Source organism: Pan troglodytes, chromosome 1 (assembly GCF_028858775.2).
Source record: "Pan troglodytes isolate AG18354 chromosome 1, NHGRI_mPanTro3-v2.0_pri, whole genome shotgun sequence".
Taxonomy (NCBI): Eukaryota; Metazoa; Chordata; class Mammalia; order Primates; family Hominidae; genus Pan; species Pan troglodytes.
The window spans coordinates 230,873,940-230,887,388 of NC_072398.2; the positions used below are offsets into that span (position 1 = coordinate 230,873,940).

The 13,449-nt window shown below is 54.1% G+C and overlaps 2 protein-coding genes across 44 annotated transcripts in view; both read left to right on the forward strand.

Annotated features, from left to right (window-relative positions):
- Positions 1-252: 252 nt before the first annotated feature.
- LOC129136323 (PRAME family member 15-like) lies at positions 253-4,443 on the forward strand. Its single transcript, XM_054661576.2, has 3 exons — positions 253-560; positions 1,224-1,805; positions 3,555-4,443. The coding sequence occupies exons 1-3, from the start codon at positions 268-270 to the stop codon at positions 4,114-4,116; spliced, it is 1,437 nt and encodes a 478-aa protein (XP_054517551.1). The 5' UTR covers positions 253-267; the 3' UTR covers positions 4,117-4,443.
- A 3,612-nt stretch (positions 4,444-8,055) lies between these two features.
- Positions 8,056-13,449, forward strand: part of C1H1orf159 (chromosome 1 C1orf159 homolog) — a 37,685-nt gene continuing 32,291 nt past the window's right edge. For 5 of the 43 annotated variants that reach the window (XR_010147358.1, XM_063782720.1, XM_063782579.1 and 2 more), the window contains exons 1-2: positions 12,079-12,372; positions 12,561-12,708. The gene's annotated coding sequence lies outside the window, so the exon portion shown is untranslated. 43 annotated transcript variants of the gene reach the window in all.

The window sequence follows — 13,449 nt, forward strand, 5'->3', positions numbered from 1 at the left end:
CACTGGATGGAACACTGGATAGAAAGGAAGGGCTAGTGGTGGCCCTGCTTCCTCACTGCTTGGGAGACGCTCATGCTGATGCAGCAGAAGCAGAATGCTGGCTTAATGGCCACTGAGTACAGAGTAGAATTGGAGTAAACTGAGGGCTCTTTCACCATTGCCAGAGCAGTGACTTTGGCCATAGGAGAAGATGAGATTGCATGGGCTTGTCCTGAGAGTGATGCCTTTTCTCTGGGTTTGTCCTCTGGAAGTTTTCCCTGCAGATTCATGAAGATGAGCATCCGGACTCCACCCAGACTCCTGGAGCTTGCGGGGCGGAGCCTGCTGAAGGACCAAGCCTTGGCCATCTCCACCCTGGAGGAGCTGCCCATGGAACTTTTCCCCCCACTGTTCATGGAGGCCTTCAGCAGGAGACGCTGTGAGGCCCTGAAGCTGATGGTGCAGGCCTGGCCCTTCCGCCGCCTCCCTCTGAGGCCTCTGATAAAGATGCCTTGTCTGGAGGCCTTCCAAGCTGTGCTGGATGGGCTTGATGCACTGCTTACCCAAGGGGTTCGTCCCAGGTGAGGTGGCCCAGGTGGGCTGGTGGGGAGGGCCAAGGTGTCCAACAGAAGGAACAGCTGGGTCATGAGAAGTGAGGAGGCCCAAGGGGGGATGGTGGTGGTGAGGAAGCTGAGAGGACTTGGTCATTCACCAACTCCTCAGGGAAAGCACTGCTCACCATGCAAGGTCCATGGAGGTAACAGGAACCTCTCCTCTAATGGCACTGAAAGGCACCATGAAAAGTGAGAACTGGGCCAGGCACGGTGGCTCACAATGTAATCCCAGCACATTGGGAGGCTGAGGTCAAGAGTTGGAGGCCAGCCTATCCAACATGGCAAACCCCAACTCTACTAAAAATACTAAAATTAGCTGGGCATGGTGGTGGGTTCCTGTAATCCCAGCTACTTGTGAGGTTGAGGCAGGAGAATAATTTGAACCCGGGAAGCAGAGGTTGCAGTGAGGTGACATCACACCACTGCACTCCAGCCTGGGCGACAGAGGGAGACTTGGTCTCAAAAAAAAAAAAAATGTGGAAGTGGGCAGGATCCAAGGGGAAAACAGGGTGAAGAAAAGTCAGAGAGAGGGACTAGAAGCAGGGAGGGGAGGAGCTGCTATCCAGGATGTGGAGTTTAAGTTCAGAAATGAGTTCTGAAATTCTCAGTCTCACCTCTATTTTACCACAGGAGATGGAAACTTCAAGTGCTGGATTTACAGGATGTCTGTGAGAACTTCTGGATGGTTTGGTCTGAAGCTATGGCCCATGGGTGCTTCCTCAATGCCAAGAGGAACAAAAAAACAGTGCAGGACTGTCCAAGGATGAGAGGACGGCAGCCCTTGACTGTGTTCGTAGAACTTTGGCTCAAGAACAGGACTCTGGATGAATACCTCACCTACCTCCTTCTATGGGTCAAGCAGAGGAAAGATTTACTACACCTGTGCTGTAGGAAGCTGAAAATTTTGGGAATGCCCTTCCACAATATCAGAAGCATCCTGAAAATGGTGAACCTAGACTGTATCCAGGAGGTGGAAGTGAATTGCAAGTGGATACTGCCCATCCTGACACAGTTTACCCCATACCTGGGCCACATGAGGAATCTTCAGAAGCTCGTTCTCTCCCACATGGATGTCTCTCGCTACGTTTCCCCAGAGCAGAAGAAGGAGATTGTTACCCAGTTCACCACTCAGTTCCTCAAGCTGTGCTGCCTCCAAAAGCTTTATATGAACTCTGTTTCTTTCCTCGAAGGCCACCTGGACCAGCTGCTCAGGTGAGGGAGGGTGGCGAGCTTTCTCTGCAGACCACAGCAGAGCCTGTTACACTAAACACTAGTGGGCATCTACTGTGAGCCAGCCTATGAGGATGTAACAGTGAAGGGGACACTAGAATGTCCATGCATTGTCCTGTTGGCGGCCCTGTCCTGAAATGGGTATCACGCAACCCTCCCAATAGAGGCAGAGGGATCAGCTAGGGGAGATGCTATAGAGAGGCTGCCATGCTAGGAAGCTAGCTACTGGGGGGTTCAGATCTAGTGAGGGTGCCTTTCTGAATTCTTCCTGAGGACGTGTGTCTAAGTTAAGATGATGAAAAATAGGCCAGGGGCGGTGGCTCATGCCTGTAATCCTATCACTTTGGGAGTCTGAGGCAAGAGGATAGCTTGAGCCTAGGAGTTTAAGACCAGTCTGGGTAACATACCAAGACCCCTGTCAGAAATGAATAAATAAAAGTAAAAACAAACAAGATAACTTTTTTTTTCTGAGATGGATTTTCACTTTGATGGTCCAGGCTGGAGTGCAGTTGTGACATCTCAGCTCGCAGCAACTTCTGCCTCCCAGGTTCAGGCGATTCTCCTGCCTCAGCTTCCTGAGTGCCTGGGATTACAGGCGTGGGCCACCACACCTGGCTAATTTTTATATTTTTAGTAGAGACAGGGTTTCACCATGTTAGCCAGGCTATTCTCCAACTCCTGACTTCAGGTGATTCACCCACCTTGGACTCCCAAAGTGCTGGGATTATAGGCGAGAGCTACCACGCCCAGCCAACAAGTTAATTTTTAAGAAGATGATGTGAAGTAGGGAAGTGATGTGGGCACTGAAGAGGGGAATGCTCAGCAAACCTGCACATGTCAGAAAATCAGCTTTGTGCCCCACAGTTTGGTGAACATGAATGATCCCATCTCTAATTCCCTGTTGTAAAAGTTTCTTTTGAGCTCCAGGTAAATTAATTACCTAGGCAATACATGATTCTGAAACAGAGGGTCAGGGAGCAGGCACAAAGAATGGTGAAAGTGATAGATGGTTTGCTGATGATACAGGCGTGTCAGGGACGCCTGCAGCCCACCCACCCCAGCTGATGTTGCAGGATCCTGTCTGGGTTTGTCCTTTATGCCTGAATCTCCACTGAGCTCCTGTAGCCCAGAGATGTGGTTTTCTGCCTGACAGATGAGGAAAGGGAGCTTTAGGGATTCTGAGAACTTGATCCATTCCTATAAATGACGGTGAAATGACTCAGCCTCAAATGGAATTATTTTTTCTCTTTTTTTTTTTTTAAATACAGAGTCTCGCTCTGTCACCCAGGCTGGAGTGTAGTGGCATGATCTCTGCTCACTGCAACCTCTACCTCCTGGGTTCAAGCAATTATCCTGCCTCAGCTTCACAAGTAGCTGGAATTGCAGGCGCCTGCCACCACACCTGGCTAATTTTTGGATTTTTGGTGGAGAGGAGGTTTTGCCATGATCAGCAGGCTGGTCTCAAACTCCTGATCTCAAGGAATCCACCTGTCTTAGCCTCCCAAAGTTCTGGGATTACAGGTGTGAGTTACTGCGCCAGGCCTAAAGTGGAATTGACCTCAGTGGCAAAGGTCTTCATCACGCTGCATCCTAAGTGTTGACCATCAGACAATCAGAATGACCCTGGGCTTGGGTAAAATGGTCTCCATCCATTACCTTGAAGTCATTCCCCACCACCCTCCACTCACCCCTATGATTCCCCAGAATTAACTGCTTGCTCTCTCTCCGCAGCTGTCTGAAGACCTCGTTAAAGATCCTCGCAATAACTAACTGTGCGCTTTTGGAATCAGACTTGAAGCATCTATCCCAGTGCCCGAGCATCAGTCAACTAAAGACCCTGGACCTGAATGGCATCAGACTGACCAATTACAGTCTTGTGCCTCTCCAAATTCTCCTAGAAAAAGTTGCAGCCACCCTTGAGTACCTGGATTTAGATGATTGTGGCATCGTAGACTCCCAAGTCAACACCATCCTGCCTGCCTTGAGCCACTGCTTTGAGCTCAACACCTTCAGCTTCTGTGGAAATCCCATCTGCATGGCAACCCTGGAGAACCTGCTGAGCCACACAATCATACTCAAAAACTTATGCCTGGAGCTGTATCCTGCCCCGCGGGAGAGTTATGATGCTGATGGTACTCTCTGCTGGAGCAGATTTGCCCAACTTAGGGCTGACCTGATGAAGAGAGTGAGGGACTTAAGGCACCCCAAGAGGATCTTGTTCTGTACTGACTACTGCCCTGACTGTGGCAACAGGTCATTTTATGACCTGGAGGCAGATCAATGCTGCTGTTGAATGCCTGCCTATTTGGGTGGATATGTCAATCGCTTTCTTCTGGACACTTGGATACTAAAACCTAGGTCTTAGGTACATCCTATAGGGAGCACAGAACCCATCGTTTCACACATGGGCTCTGAAAGTGGGAAAGGAAAGCTGATCAAGCAGTGGCCGGACTTGGGGGAAATGTTGCCATGGATTCGATGGGACTTTGGGGACCAGTGCCCTGTAGAGCTGAAAATAGGAATCTGAATGTCTAGAGTGGAGGCTTGAGAATACTTGAGGGAGTTACTCTTGCATGCATGGTTGTAAAGAAACAATCAGAAATAAAGGAAAACTGAGCAGAATCTGTCTGGTACCCTCTATTATTAAGTAACCTGTTTTCCAGTTTAAGCCTCAGGAATCTTCAGTTATTGATGGAAAAAACAAAAGGCACTGACTGAGTTGTCCAATCAATAAGATGCAGCCCAAGAAAATCAAGGCATTTAAATGAAATTTGGTTATTGTAATCAGTTTCCTCCCATTCTTTTATTTCAGACAGAGTTTCACTCTTGTTGCCCAGCCTGGAGTTTAGAATGCAATGGTGCCATCTCAGCTGACTGCAACCTCCACCTGGGGTTTAAATGATTCTCCTGCCTCAGCCTCCCAAGTAGCTGGGATTACAGGCATGCACCACCATGCCCAGCTAATTTTTGTATGTTTAGTAGCGACAGGGTTTCCTCACTATGTTGGTCAGGCTGGTCTCAAACTCCTGACTTTGGGTGATTCACGCAAGTAGGCCTACCAAAGTGCTGGGATTACAGGTGTGAGCCACTGTGTCAGGCTTTTTGTTTTGTTTTGTTTTTTAAAGGTCTCCTGTCACTCAGGCAAGAGTGCGGTGGCACAATCATAGCTCACTGCAGCCTCAATTTCCTGGGTTCAAGTGATCCTCCCACCTCAGCCTCCTGAGGAGCTAGGACTACAGGCGTGTGAGCCACCACGCCTGTATGCTTGTTTTTTTAAGTGTTGACAAGGTCTCGCTGTCTTGCCCAGGCTGATCTGGAACTCCTGAGCTTGTGATTCTCCTGCCTTGGCCTCCCAAAATGCAGGGAGTATAGGCATGGACCACCACGCTTGGCTTGGCCTCCTCCAGTTCTTCACTTCTTTAGATGTCTGTTAATTCCTTGTTAGTTTCTGTGGCTGTTCAGTGGGTTAATACACACTAGGTGGACACCAAGGGCCTGGAACGTTACTGGGCAAGAACAGTGAGCCAATCCACGTGGAAAGCACCTTCTTCTCAGGGTCTTTCACCACTAGCCAGATGCTGAGACCCTGCCCACTCCTTGTGAGTCTCCACATGCTTCCAGAAGCCTTAGTTGGTGGATGTCAGCTTCACTGCACAAGGAGCCACTCTCTTCCCGCTGCCGTGGAAGGGGATGTCCATATTGTGTATTAGCTGGAGACTCTGGGCAGCATCAACCCTTGCTTGTTCTCCTGATGACCAGCAGCCCTTCTTGAATTAAACTGGTTGTAGCCAGTAAAGACAGCCACATTCCCTTTAAGTAAAATACTAAAACTATACAGGCATGTAACACTTTTAAATATTTCCATCTGACATTTTAAAAGTTACATCTTTTTGGGGAGCTAGGTCAGATTGATGAGAGATTTTCTCATAACACCTCCCCTCTCTCCCTATCAAGGAAGAGACTAGTGCAGCGTGTTCTGGAATCTGACAGCATCAAAGGGTGGATAACGATCAAGGGCCTGTGGGTGATGAGTGACCTTCCCTGTGCTGAGGAAGCCTGCATAGCGGGCACCCAAGTGAAGGATCCTGCTGAGTACTCAGGGGCTGGTGTTGCTGTCAGGGATGTTAGCCAAGAGCCTCAGCTTCCTGTAAAATGAGGATGATGATGTCCAACAGCTTCTGGGACCTTGGTAGGATCCAATGAGATGGTTCATGTTTAGGGCTTGGCATGGGGTCTGGCACACAGTAAGTAAGATCAATGCATCTTGTTCTTTTTTCTCTTCTCAGCAGAAGCCCCAGCATTTTTCATCTTTCAATCTCACCTCCTTTTCCTGATAATAGAGAGGCGACAAGAACTCAGGGCAGGCAATGGGGCTCAACTTCTACTCTCTGCCACAATTTCATCATGATTCCCCCAAAGAGCAGAGCCCCAGGAGCCAGCAGGGGGCAGGGTGGGCATTTCTGGACTGGATTCATTCATAATAAGATCAAAATTTCCAATCCGTATGTCTCGGGTGCCATCTGCTGATAGATCCGACCAGATGGTATAATTGAGTGTTGCAAGGATAATATTTTATGGTGTTTTTTAAAAATGTACTATTATGAGCCAGGTGCAGTGGGTCATACCTGTAATTCCAGCACTTTGGGAGGCTGAGGCAGGTGGATTACCTGAGGTTGGGAGTTTGAGACCAGCCTGAGCAACATGAAGAAACCCCTTCTCTACTTAAAATACAAAAAATTAGCCAGGCGTGGCGGCGCACATCTGTAATTGCAGCTACTTGATAGGCTGAGGCGGGAGAATCGTTTGTTACCTGGGAGGTGGAGGTTGTGGTGAGCTCAGACTGAGCCATTGCACCACGATCATGCCACTGCATCCAGCCTGGGTGACAGCATGAAATCCTCTCAAACACAAAAAAACAAAAAGGAAGTGGAAACACTGGCTCAGGTACATGATGAGTTGCCGCAGACGGCAAGAGCCTGTGGCACAGACTGGACTCCGAGAAGGGGACCGCGACTGTGTCCTCCCCGTGGTCCTCAAACGTCGCCCAGGCCAGGTTCCTCTTAATGGGACCGACACAGAAGCTGCACGTCCGCGGGCGCATGGCCGGAAACCCTGCAGCTGTCGGCGAACCCCTAGTGCTGGGCGCCCACGCCCAGGTGTCCCACGGCCAGAGGCACTGGTGGCATCAACTCCTCCAGAGGCCCCGAGGGAACCCTGGGATGGACTCTCAGGCGAACACTGTCCCTCTAAAGAGAAGACACAAACGTGACTTCCCCAGCTGTCCCCAATACTGTTTACAAAACATCCTCACGCCGTTAAGATGGGGGCTTTATTTCCATTGAAATCTCTGGCATTTAAACTTGGGATGGAATCCGGAGGCGGTGTCCATCAAGGAGGAACAACCCCAAGGCGCATGCAGGACGGGCCTGGGAGCTCCCGGGAGCAAGGGAGCTGGGGGGTCTGGGGGCCTGGGGGGCTGGGGGGTCTGAGGGGTTGGGGGTATATGGGGGGTTGGGGGATCTGGGGGTTTTGGGGGGTCTGAGGGGTTGGAAGGGTCTGCGGAGGTTGGGGGGGGCCGCGACACCTGCAGCGCCCCCCCACCCTGCGCGCTGGCCCAGCTAGGAGAGGGCCCGGGGACACCGACAGGACCGAAGCCTTTGATTAGCGGACGGACGCCCCCAGTTCCTTCGGGGAGCTCCTTTAAACATGTTTGCCGAAAGCTGCGGGCGCCGCGGGACGCACAGAGCTGTCTTTTCTCCGAGGGTGGCTCAGAGGCAGAGCCCCAGAAAAACCCACGGGCCCGGCCTGTGGGGCAGCGACGCCGCCCAGACCCCGGGGCCGCCGAGACTCGCGGGGGAGCGTCCTGAGACCGCAGAGCCCTGATCCGTCCGAGAGGCGAAGCCCCGGGAGCCCTCTGGGTCCGAGCCGTCCCAGTCCCGCACCCAAGGCAGGGTCTCTCCCGCCGCGCTCCGACCCCGGCCGCCGAGGTCCCAGCACTGGCGCCGGCCGCGGACCTGGGGTGCATTTGGCGGCGGCTCGCGAGGCGCTCGGGACGCTCCATGGGTCTGGAGGGCGCTGGCCCCGCGCGCCCGCGGCCAAACTTGGTGCAGCCGCGCCGCCTTCTCCGATGAAGCCGAGGCCACCCCGGCCGCCCCCAAACGCTCCGCCTCCGCGTAAACCGGCGGAACGCTAAAGACGCCGACGCTTGTGCGGTCGCCCGGGAGACCCCGACGACGCCCCGCCCCGTCTCCCGGCAACGCCAAGCAGCCGGCGCGCGAGGAATCCGGGGAAATGTAGTCCCTCCCTGTCAGGGACCCGAGACATGCACTGGGTCTTCTAGGACTACATTTCCCAGGGCGCTTCGCGCCCCGCCCCGGCACCCCACCCACGGCCTCGTGCGACGGTACCACCAGGTGAGGGCGGCTCTCGCGCGGGCCGCCGGGAGTTGTAGTTTTCTTTGGGAGCTGCGGGGCCTGGCGCCGGGGCCGGGGCGGAAGAAAGACTACAAGTCCCAGGGGGCGCGGCGCCACCGCCTGAGGGCGGGGTGTACGAAAGAGAAACCCGGAGGGCGCAGGGGTGAGTGAGGGGCTGGGGGCAGGCGTGAGGGCAGCGGGTGGGGGCTCCGGGGTCCGTCTGGGCGGCCGGGTCGGCGCAGGGAGTGCGAGAGGCAGACAAAGGTCGGCGGCCCCGGCCCGGCCCGAGGGACGTTCCCTGCGCGTCCCCCCATTGTGCGGCGCGCTGAGGAGCCGCCAGCGCCTGGGCCCGCGTCCTCGTCCCCGCCTCCCAACGAGCCTGGCCGCGTCCTATGGGGGAAAGGCGCCCGGGCTGAGCGGGACTCCTGGGGAGGGGAAGGGGCGTCTGAGGAGGGCAGGGGGACCCCGGGGAGGGGTGGGGAGGGGGTCCCTAAGGAGGGGAGGGGGTTCCCGGAGCGGGGAGGGGGTGTCCCTGGGGAGGGAGGGTGGTCCCTGGGGAGGGGAAGGGTTCCCGGGGCAGGGAAGGAGGTCCCTGGGGAGGGGAGGGGGTCCCTGGGGGGGAGGGGGCACCTGGGGAGGGGAGGGGGTTCTCGGGGCAGGGAGGGGGTCCCTGGGGAGGGGATGGGACGGGCGTCCGGGGGAAGAAAGGGGGCGCGTTCGCCTCGCCTTCCCGGCAGCCGGGAGTGGGGGCAGCGGCGCGGTCCCCGGTGTCCTAGAAGTCGGCCACGATTCAGGTCTTTTTCCCGCGAGGCTTTAGGATTTGTTTTTGTCCGTTTGTCACCTGGAGTAGCCGAGGGCTAGTCGGGGTGCAGTTTTTCAGGAGCGCGTTGTTCCGGTGGCAGCGAGTCGATGATTGAGTTTGGGTGTAATTTAAGCCCAGGTGTTCGGGGGCATTTCTTACCGCGTTTCAAAGCAAACGCGGCTTCTTCCCCGGGAAACTATTTTGTGGCTGAATTCTTAGCCGCCTCGTCCTGTTAAATTTCAGGATGTCAAACTTGGCCCCCTTTTTTTGGTTTTCATTTTTCTTAGTATTACCACAGTGTGCAGAGAAGGCAGAGCTGCGTCTTCCTCTTTTATTTTTCCGTAAGTTACTGGGGTACAGGTGGTGTTTGGTTACATGGGTAAGCTCTTTAGTGGTGATTTGTGAGATTTTGGTGCTCCCATCACCCGAGCAGTACGCACTGCACCCTATTTGTAGCTTTTTATCCTTGTCCCCCTCCCACCCTTCCCTCCGAGTCCCCAAAGTCCATTGTATCGTTCTTAGGCGTCTTCCTGTTTCCTGATGGCTTAACCTGGGAAACCCTCGCAGAGGGAGCCGGTTCTGAGCCCCGGAGTAGGGGCGGCCGCCTGGGATGTTCAGTGATGCGCCTGATTACTCAGGTTTATGTTCCCCGTTTGCATTCAGCCAGGATCCGTCATGGCCACGTTGTTTTTAACATACATGTTTATGAATTATACAGAAACGTTCTTTTCCTGACACACATCCCGCCCCCAGTACTCCTCCTAAAAGCCCGTCAGGCGGGTGTCTCCACGCGCAGTCACCTCAGCCCTGGGGTGCACAGGCAGCATCCCGGGAACCCCTGAGATACCTCCCAGCCCCTCCCTGCCTTGCGGCTGCTCTCCACCCGAGCTTTGACTTACTGGGTAGCTCATTTAAAGAGCAGCTAGCACTGTGGGTGCTGGGGTGGGAGATCGCTTGAGACCAGTCTGGGCAACATAGGGAGACCTCGTCTCTATAAAAAATAAAAAATATCCAGGCATGGGGGCAAGCACCTGTGGCCCGTTACAGTAGGTAGCTAGTCAGACATGAGCAGGGCAGAAGAGGGGCCCCCCTCTACCAGGGACATTTGGCTGGTAAGAAGGCCGCCCTGGCTGGGCGCGGTGGCTCACACCTGTAATCCCAGCACTTTGCAAGGCCGTGGGGGGAGGGGGGCGGATCACAAGGCCAGGAGTTTGAGATCAGCCTAGCGAATACGGTGAAACCCCGTCTCTGATAAAAATACAAAAATTAGCCGGGCATGGTGGCGGGCGCCTGTAGTCCCAGCTACTCAGGAGGCTGAGGCAGGAGAATCGCTTGAACTCGGGAGGCGGAGGTTGCAGTGAGCTGAGATTGCGCCACTGCACTGCAGCCTGGGTGACAGAGCGAGACTCCCATGTCAAAAAAAAAAAAAGGCCTCGAGGGAGCGTGCGCACAACCCCAGTAAACTCTGTGCATGCTCCCTCCCAAGTGCCCGCAGCCGCTGTGCGTGTGGACAGCCCACCCCGAGGGAAGAATCGGGAGACGTAACACCCCGGAAGCCTCCAGCGTGGAAGACCCTAAGTCAAAGGTCAAACTGCGCACTTGATCTCTCAGGTCTCCTGCCTGGCCTTCTTCCAAGGGCGCTTTACTTCCTTTCATTTCTGCTCTAAAGCTTCTTCATAAACTGTTGCTCCTGCTCTAAGGTCTCTTCTGCCTCCTGCCCGTCCGTCAAACTCTTCTGAGGAGGGAAAAATTGAGGTTCACTGCTGCTAACGTGCTTTGGTGTCAGAAGGGGGACATATTCTGCCACTAACAGTCCCAGCTACTCGAGGGACTGAGGCAGGAGGATCGCTTCAGCCCCGGAGGTGGAGACTGCAGTAAGCCGAGATCACAACGATGCACTCCAGCCTGTTTCACAAAGAAAAGAAAGAGCCACCTCTTCTCACCACTCGGGCTGAGGGTTGCGTGTGCCGAGGTGGAGTGTGGAGCTCAGGTGAGCCTGCAGAGCTCTATTACCGGCAGAATGTATCTGAGTTTCAGCACCAAAGTATGTCAGCGGCGGCCTCGATTCTCGCTGCCTCAGAAGAAAGAATTTGATGGAAGGACATGAGGCTGAAGGAGAGACTGAGGCAAGTTTTTTTTTTTTTTTTTTTTGAGACGGAGTCTGTCTCTGTCGCCCAGGCTGGAGTGCAGTGGCACAATCTCGGCTCACTGCAAGCTCTGCCTCCCGGGTTCACGTCATTCTCCTGCCTCAGCCTCCCGAGTAGCTGGGACTACAGGTGCCTGCCACCACGACCGGCTAATTTTTTGTATTTTAGTAGAGAAGGGGTTTCTGCATTTTGGTCAGGCTGGTCTCGAACCCCCAGCCTTAGATGATCCGCCCACCTCAGCCTCCCAAAGTGCTGGGATCACAGGCGTGAGCCACCGCACCCCACCGACTGAGGCAAGTTTTAGAGCAGGAGTGAAAGTTGTTGAAGAAGCTTTAGAGCAGGAAGGAAAGGAAGTACCCTTGGAGGAGGGCCAGACGGGCGATGTGAGAGATCAGGTGTGCGGTTTCACCTTTTGACTTGGGGTTTTATAGCCTGGCAGGCTTCTGGGGTCTTGCACCCCTTCTCCCCTGATCCTTCTTCAGGGTGGGCTGTCCACCCATGCAGCATCTTGCTAGTACGTGGGCGGGAGCATGCGCCATGTGTTCCCTGGAGGGAGGGAGCATGCCCCGTGTATTCACTGGGGGGAGGGAGCATGCGCTGTGTGTTCACTGGAGGGAGGGAGCGTTCGCGTTGTGTTCACTGGAGGGAGCGTGCGCGTTGTGTTCACTGGAGGGAGGGAGCGTGCACGTTGTGTTCACTGGAGGGAGGGAGCGTGCGCGTTGTGTTCACTGGAGGGAGGGAGCATGCGTGGTGTGTTCACTGGAGGGAGGGAGCATGCGCCATGTGTTCACTGGAGGGAGGGAGCATGCGCGGTGTGCTCACTGGAGTAGTGCGCATGCTCACCTGAGGCGTTCTTCCGTTACCTGTCAAACGTCCCTAGAAGGTCATAGAACAGTTACACGCCGCCATTTTGCCTCTCAGTGCACACGCTTGAGCCAACTCGCCCAGTTCCTGAGATCGTATCGGGAAGCTGCCAATCACCGGATTTCATGTGTTTTCTAGCTATTGGGAGCCTGTCTTTCCCTGGCGCTGGGTGCAACCAGTTCTTTTAGACAGTTAACAGCCACCTGACCATCACCTGATGGTGGCCTGACATTCCCGGTGGGGGGATGGGCCCGATCCTGCCCTGCTCACGTCTGCTGAGCCACCTACAGCAACCGCCCGACTCCGGTGTGCTGAGCCCACGGGTAGGTGGGCAGTGTCTACCATGCATGTCAACAAAGGGGGATGTCTCCTTTGCACCCTATCAAGGGGTTTGCGGTATCTGTTTTCTATCAAAGCACGAGAGGGGATCTTTAGATAGAGGGGCCCCAGACAGTTCTTATTGGGCCCTTAAAGCTACGTTTCACGTTGGCTTCCTTTGCTTGCTACGAAGATGACCAGCATTAGCTACACGGATGCAGTGGAAGCTCCAGCCAGCCCTCGGGGCTGTGTTTACCAAGGTTCAGCAGCGTGAGAAACCCGCCAGTGGACCCTCCCGCCTCCCCTTTTCAGTTACTGCTGCCTGGGCGGCTGGAGTTACGGTGAGCGTGGGTGTGGTCTACCCACTGCCCCAGCCGGTGGTTGCTTTTACAGGGTTGTTTTGCAAGATGTTACTTATTTAAAATCACAGTGACCTGAGGCATCATTTTTTTCTTGAAACCAATTCTTTGTTGTTGTTGTTGAGACGGGGTCTGGCTCTGTCGCCCAGGTAGAGTGCAGTGGTGCGATCATGGCTCACTGTAGCCCTGACCTCCCAGGCTCGAGAGATTCTTTCACTTCAGCCTCCCAAATAGCTGGGACCACAGATATACGTCACCAAGCCCAGCTATTTTTTTTTTTTTTGGTAGAGATGAGATCTCACTCTGTTGTCCGGACTGGTTTTGAACTCCTGGGCTCAAGCGATCCTCCCACCTTGGCCTCCCAAAATGATGGGATTGCAGGCCTGAGCCTCCACACCTGCCCTGAAACCAGTTCTTCTAAGGGAAAATAAGAGTGGTCAAAGAGTGTATAGCACAATTTAAATTCTCACTAAATTTTTCATTGCCTTGTAGAAATTTTCATCCCATTATTTAGCTTTTTGGCTCCAATGAGATTTTCAAAATAGAAAATGCATTTGTTTAGTTACTAAGGCATAATTTACATGCAGCGAAACACACAGAGCTTGTGTCCAGTTCAATTGTTTTGACAAAGGATTCACCAGACTCCTGTCGTGATGTAGAATCTGCCTGTGATCCATGGAGATTGCCTCGCAGGCTGCTCCAGCGCCCGCCTGCCGCGCCGGA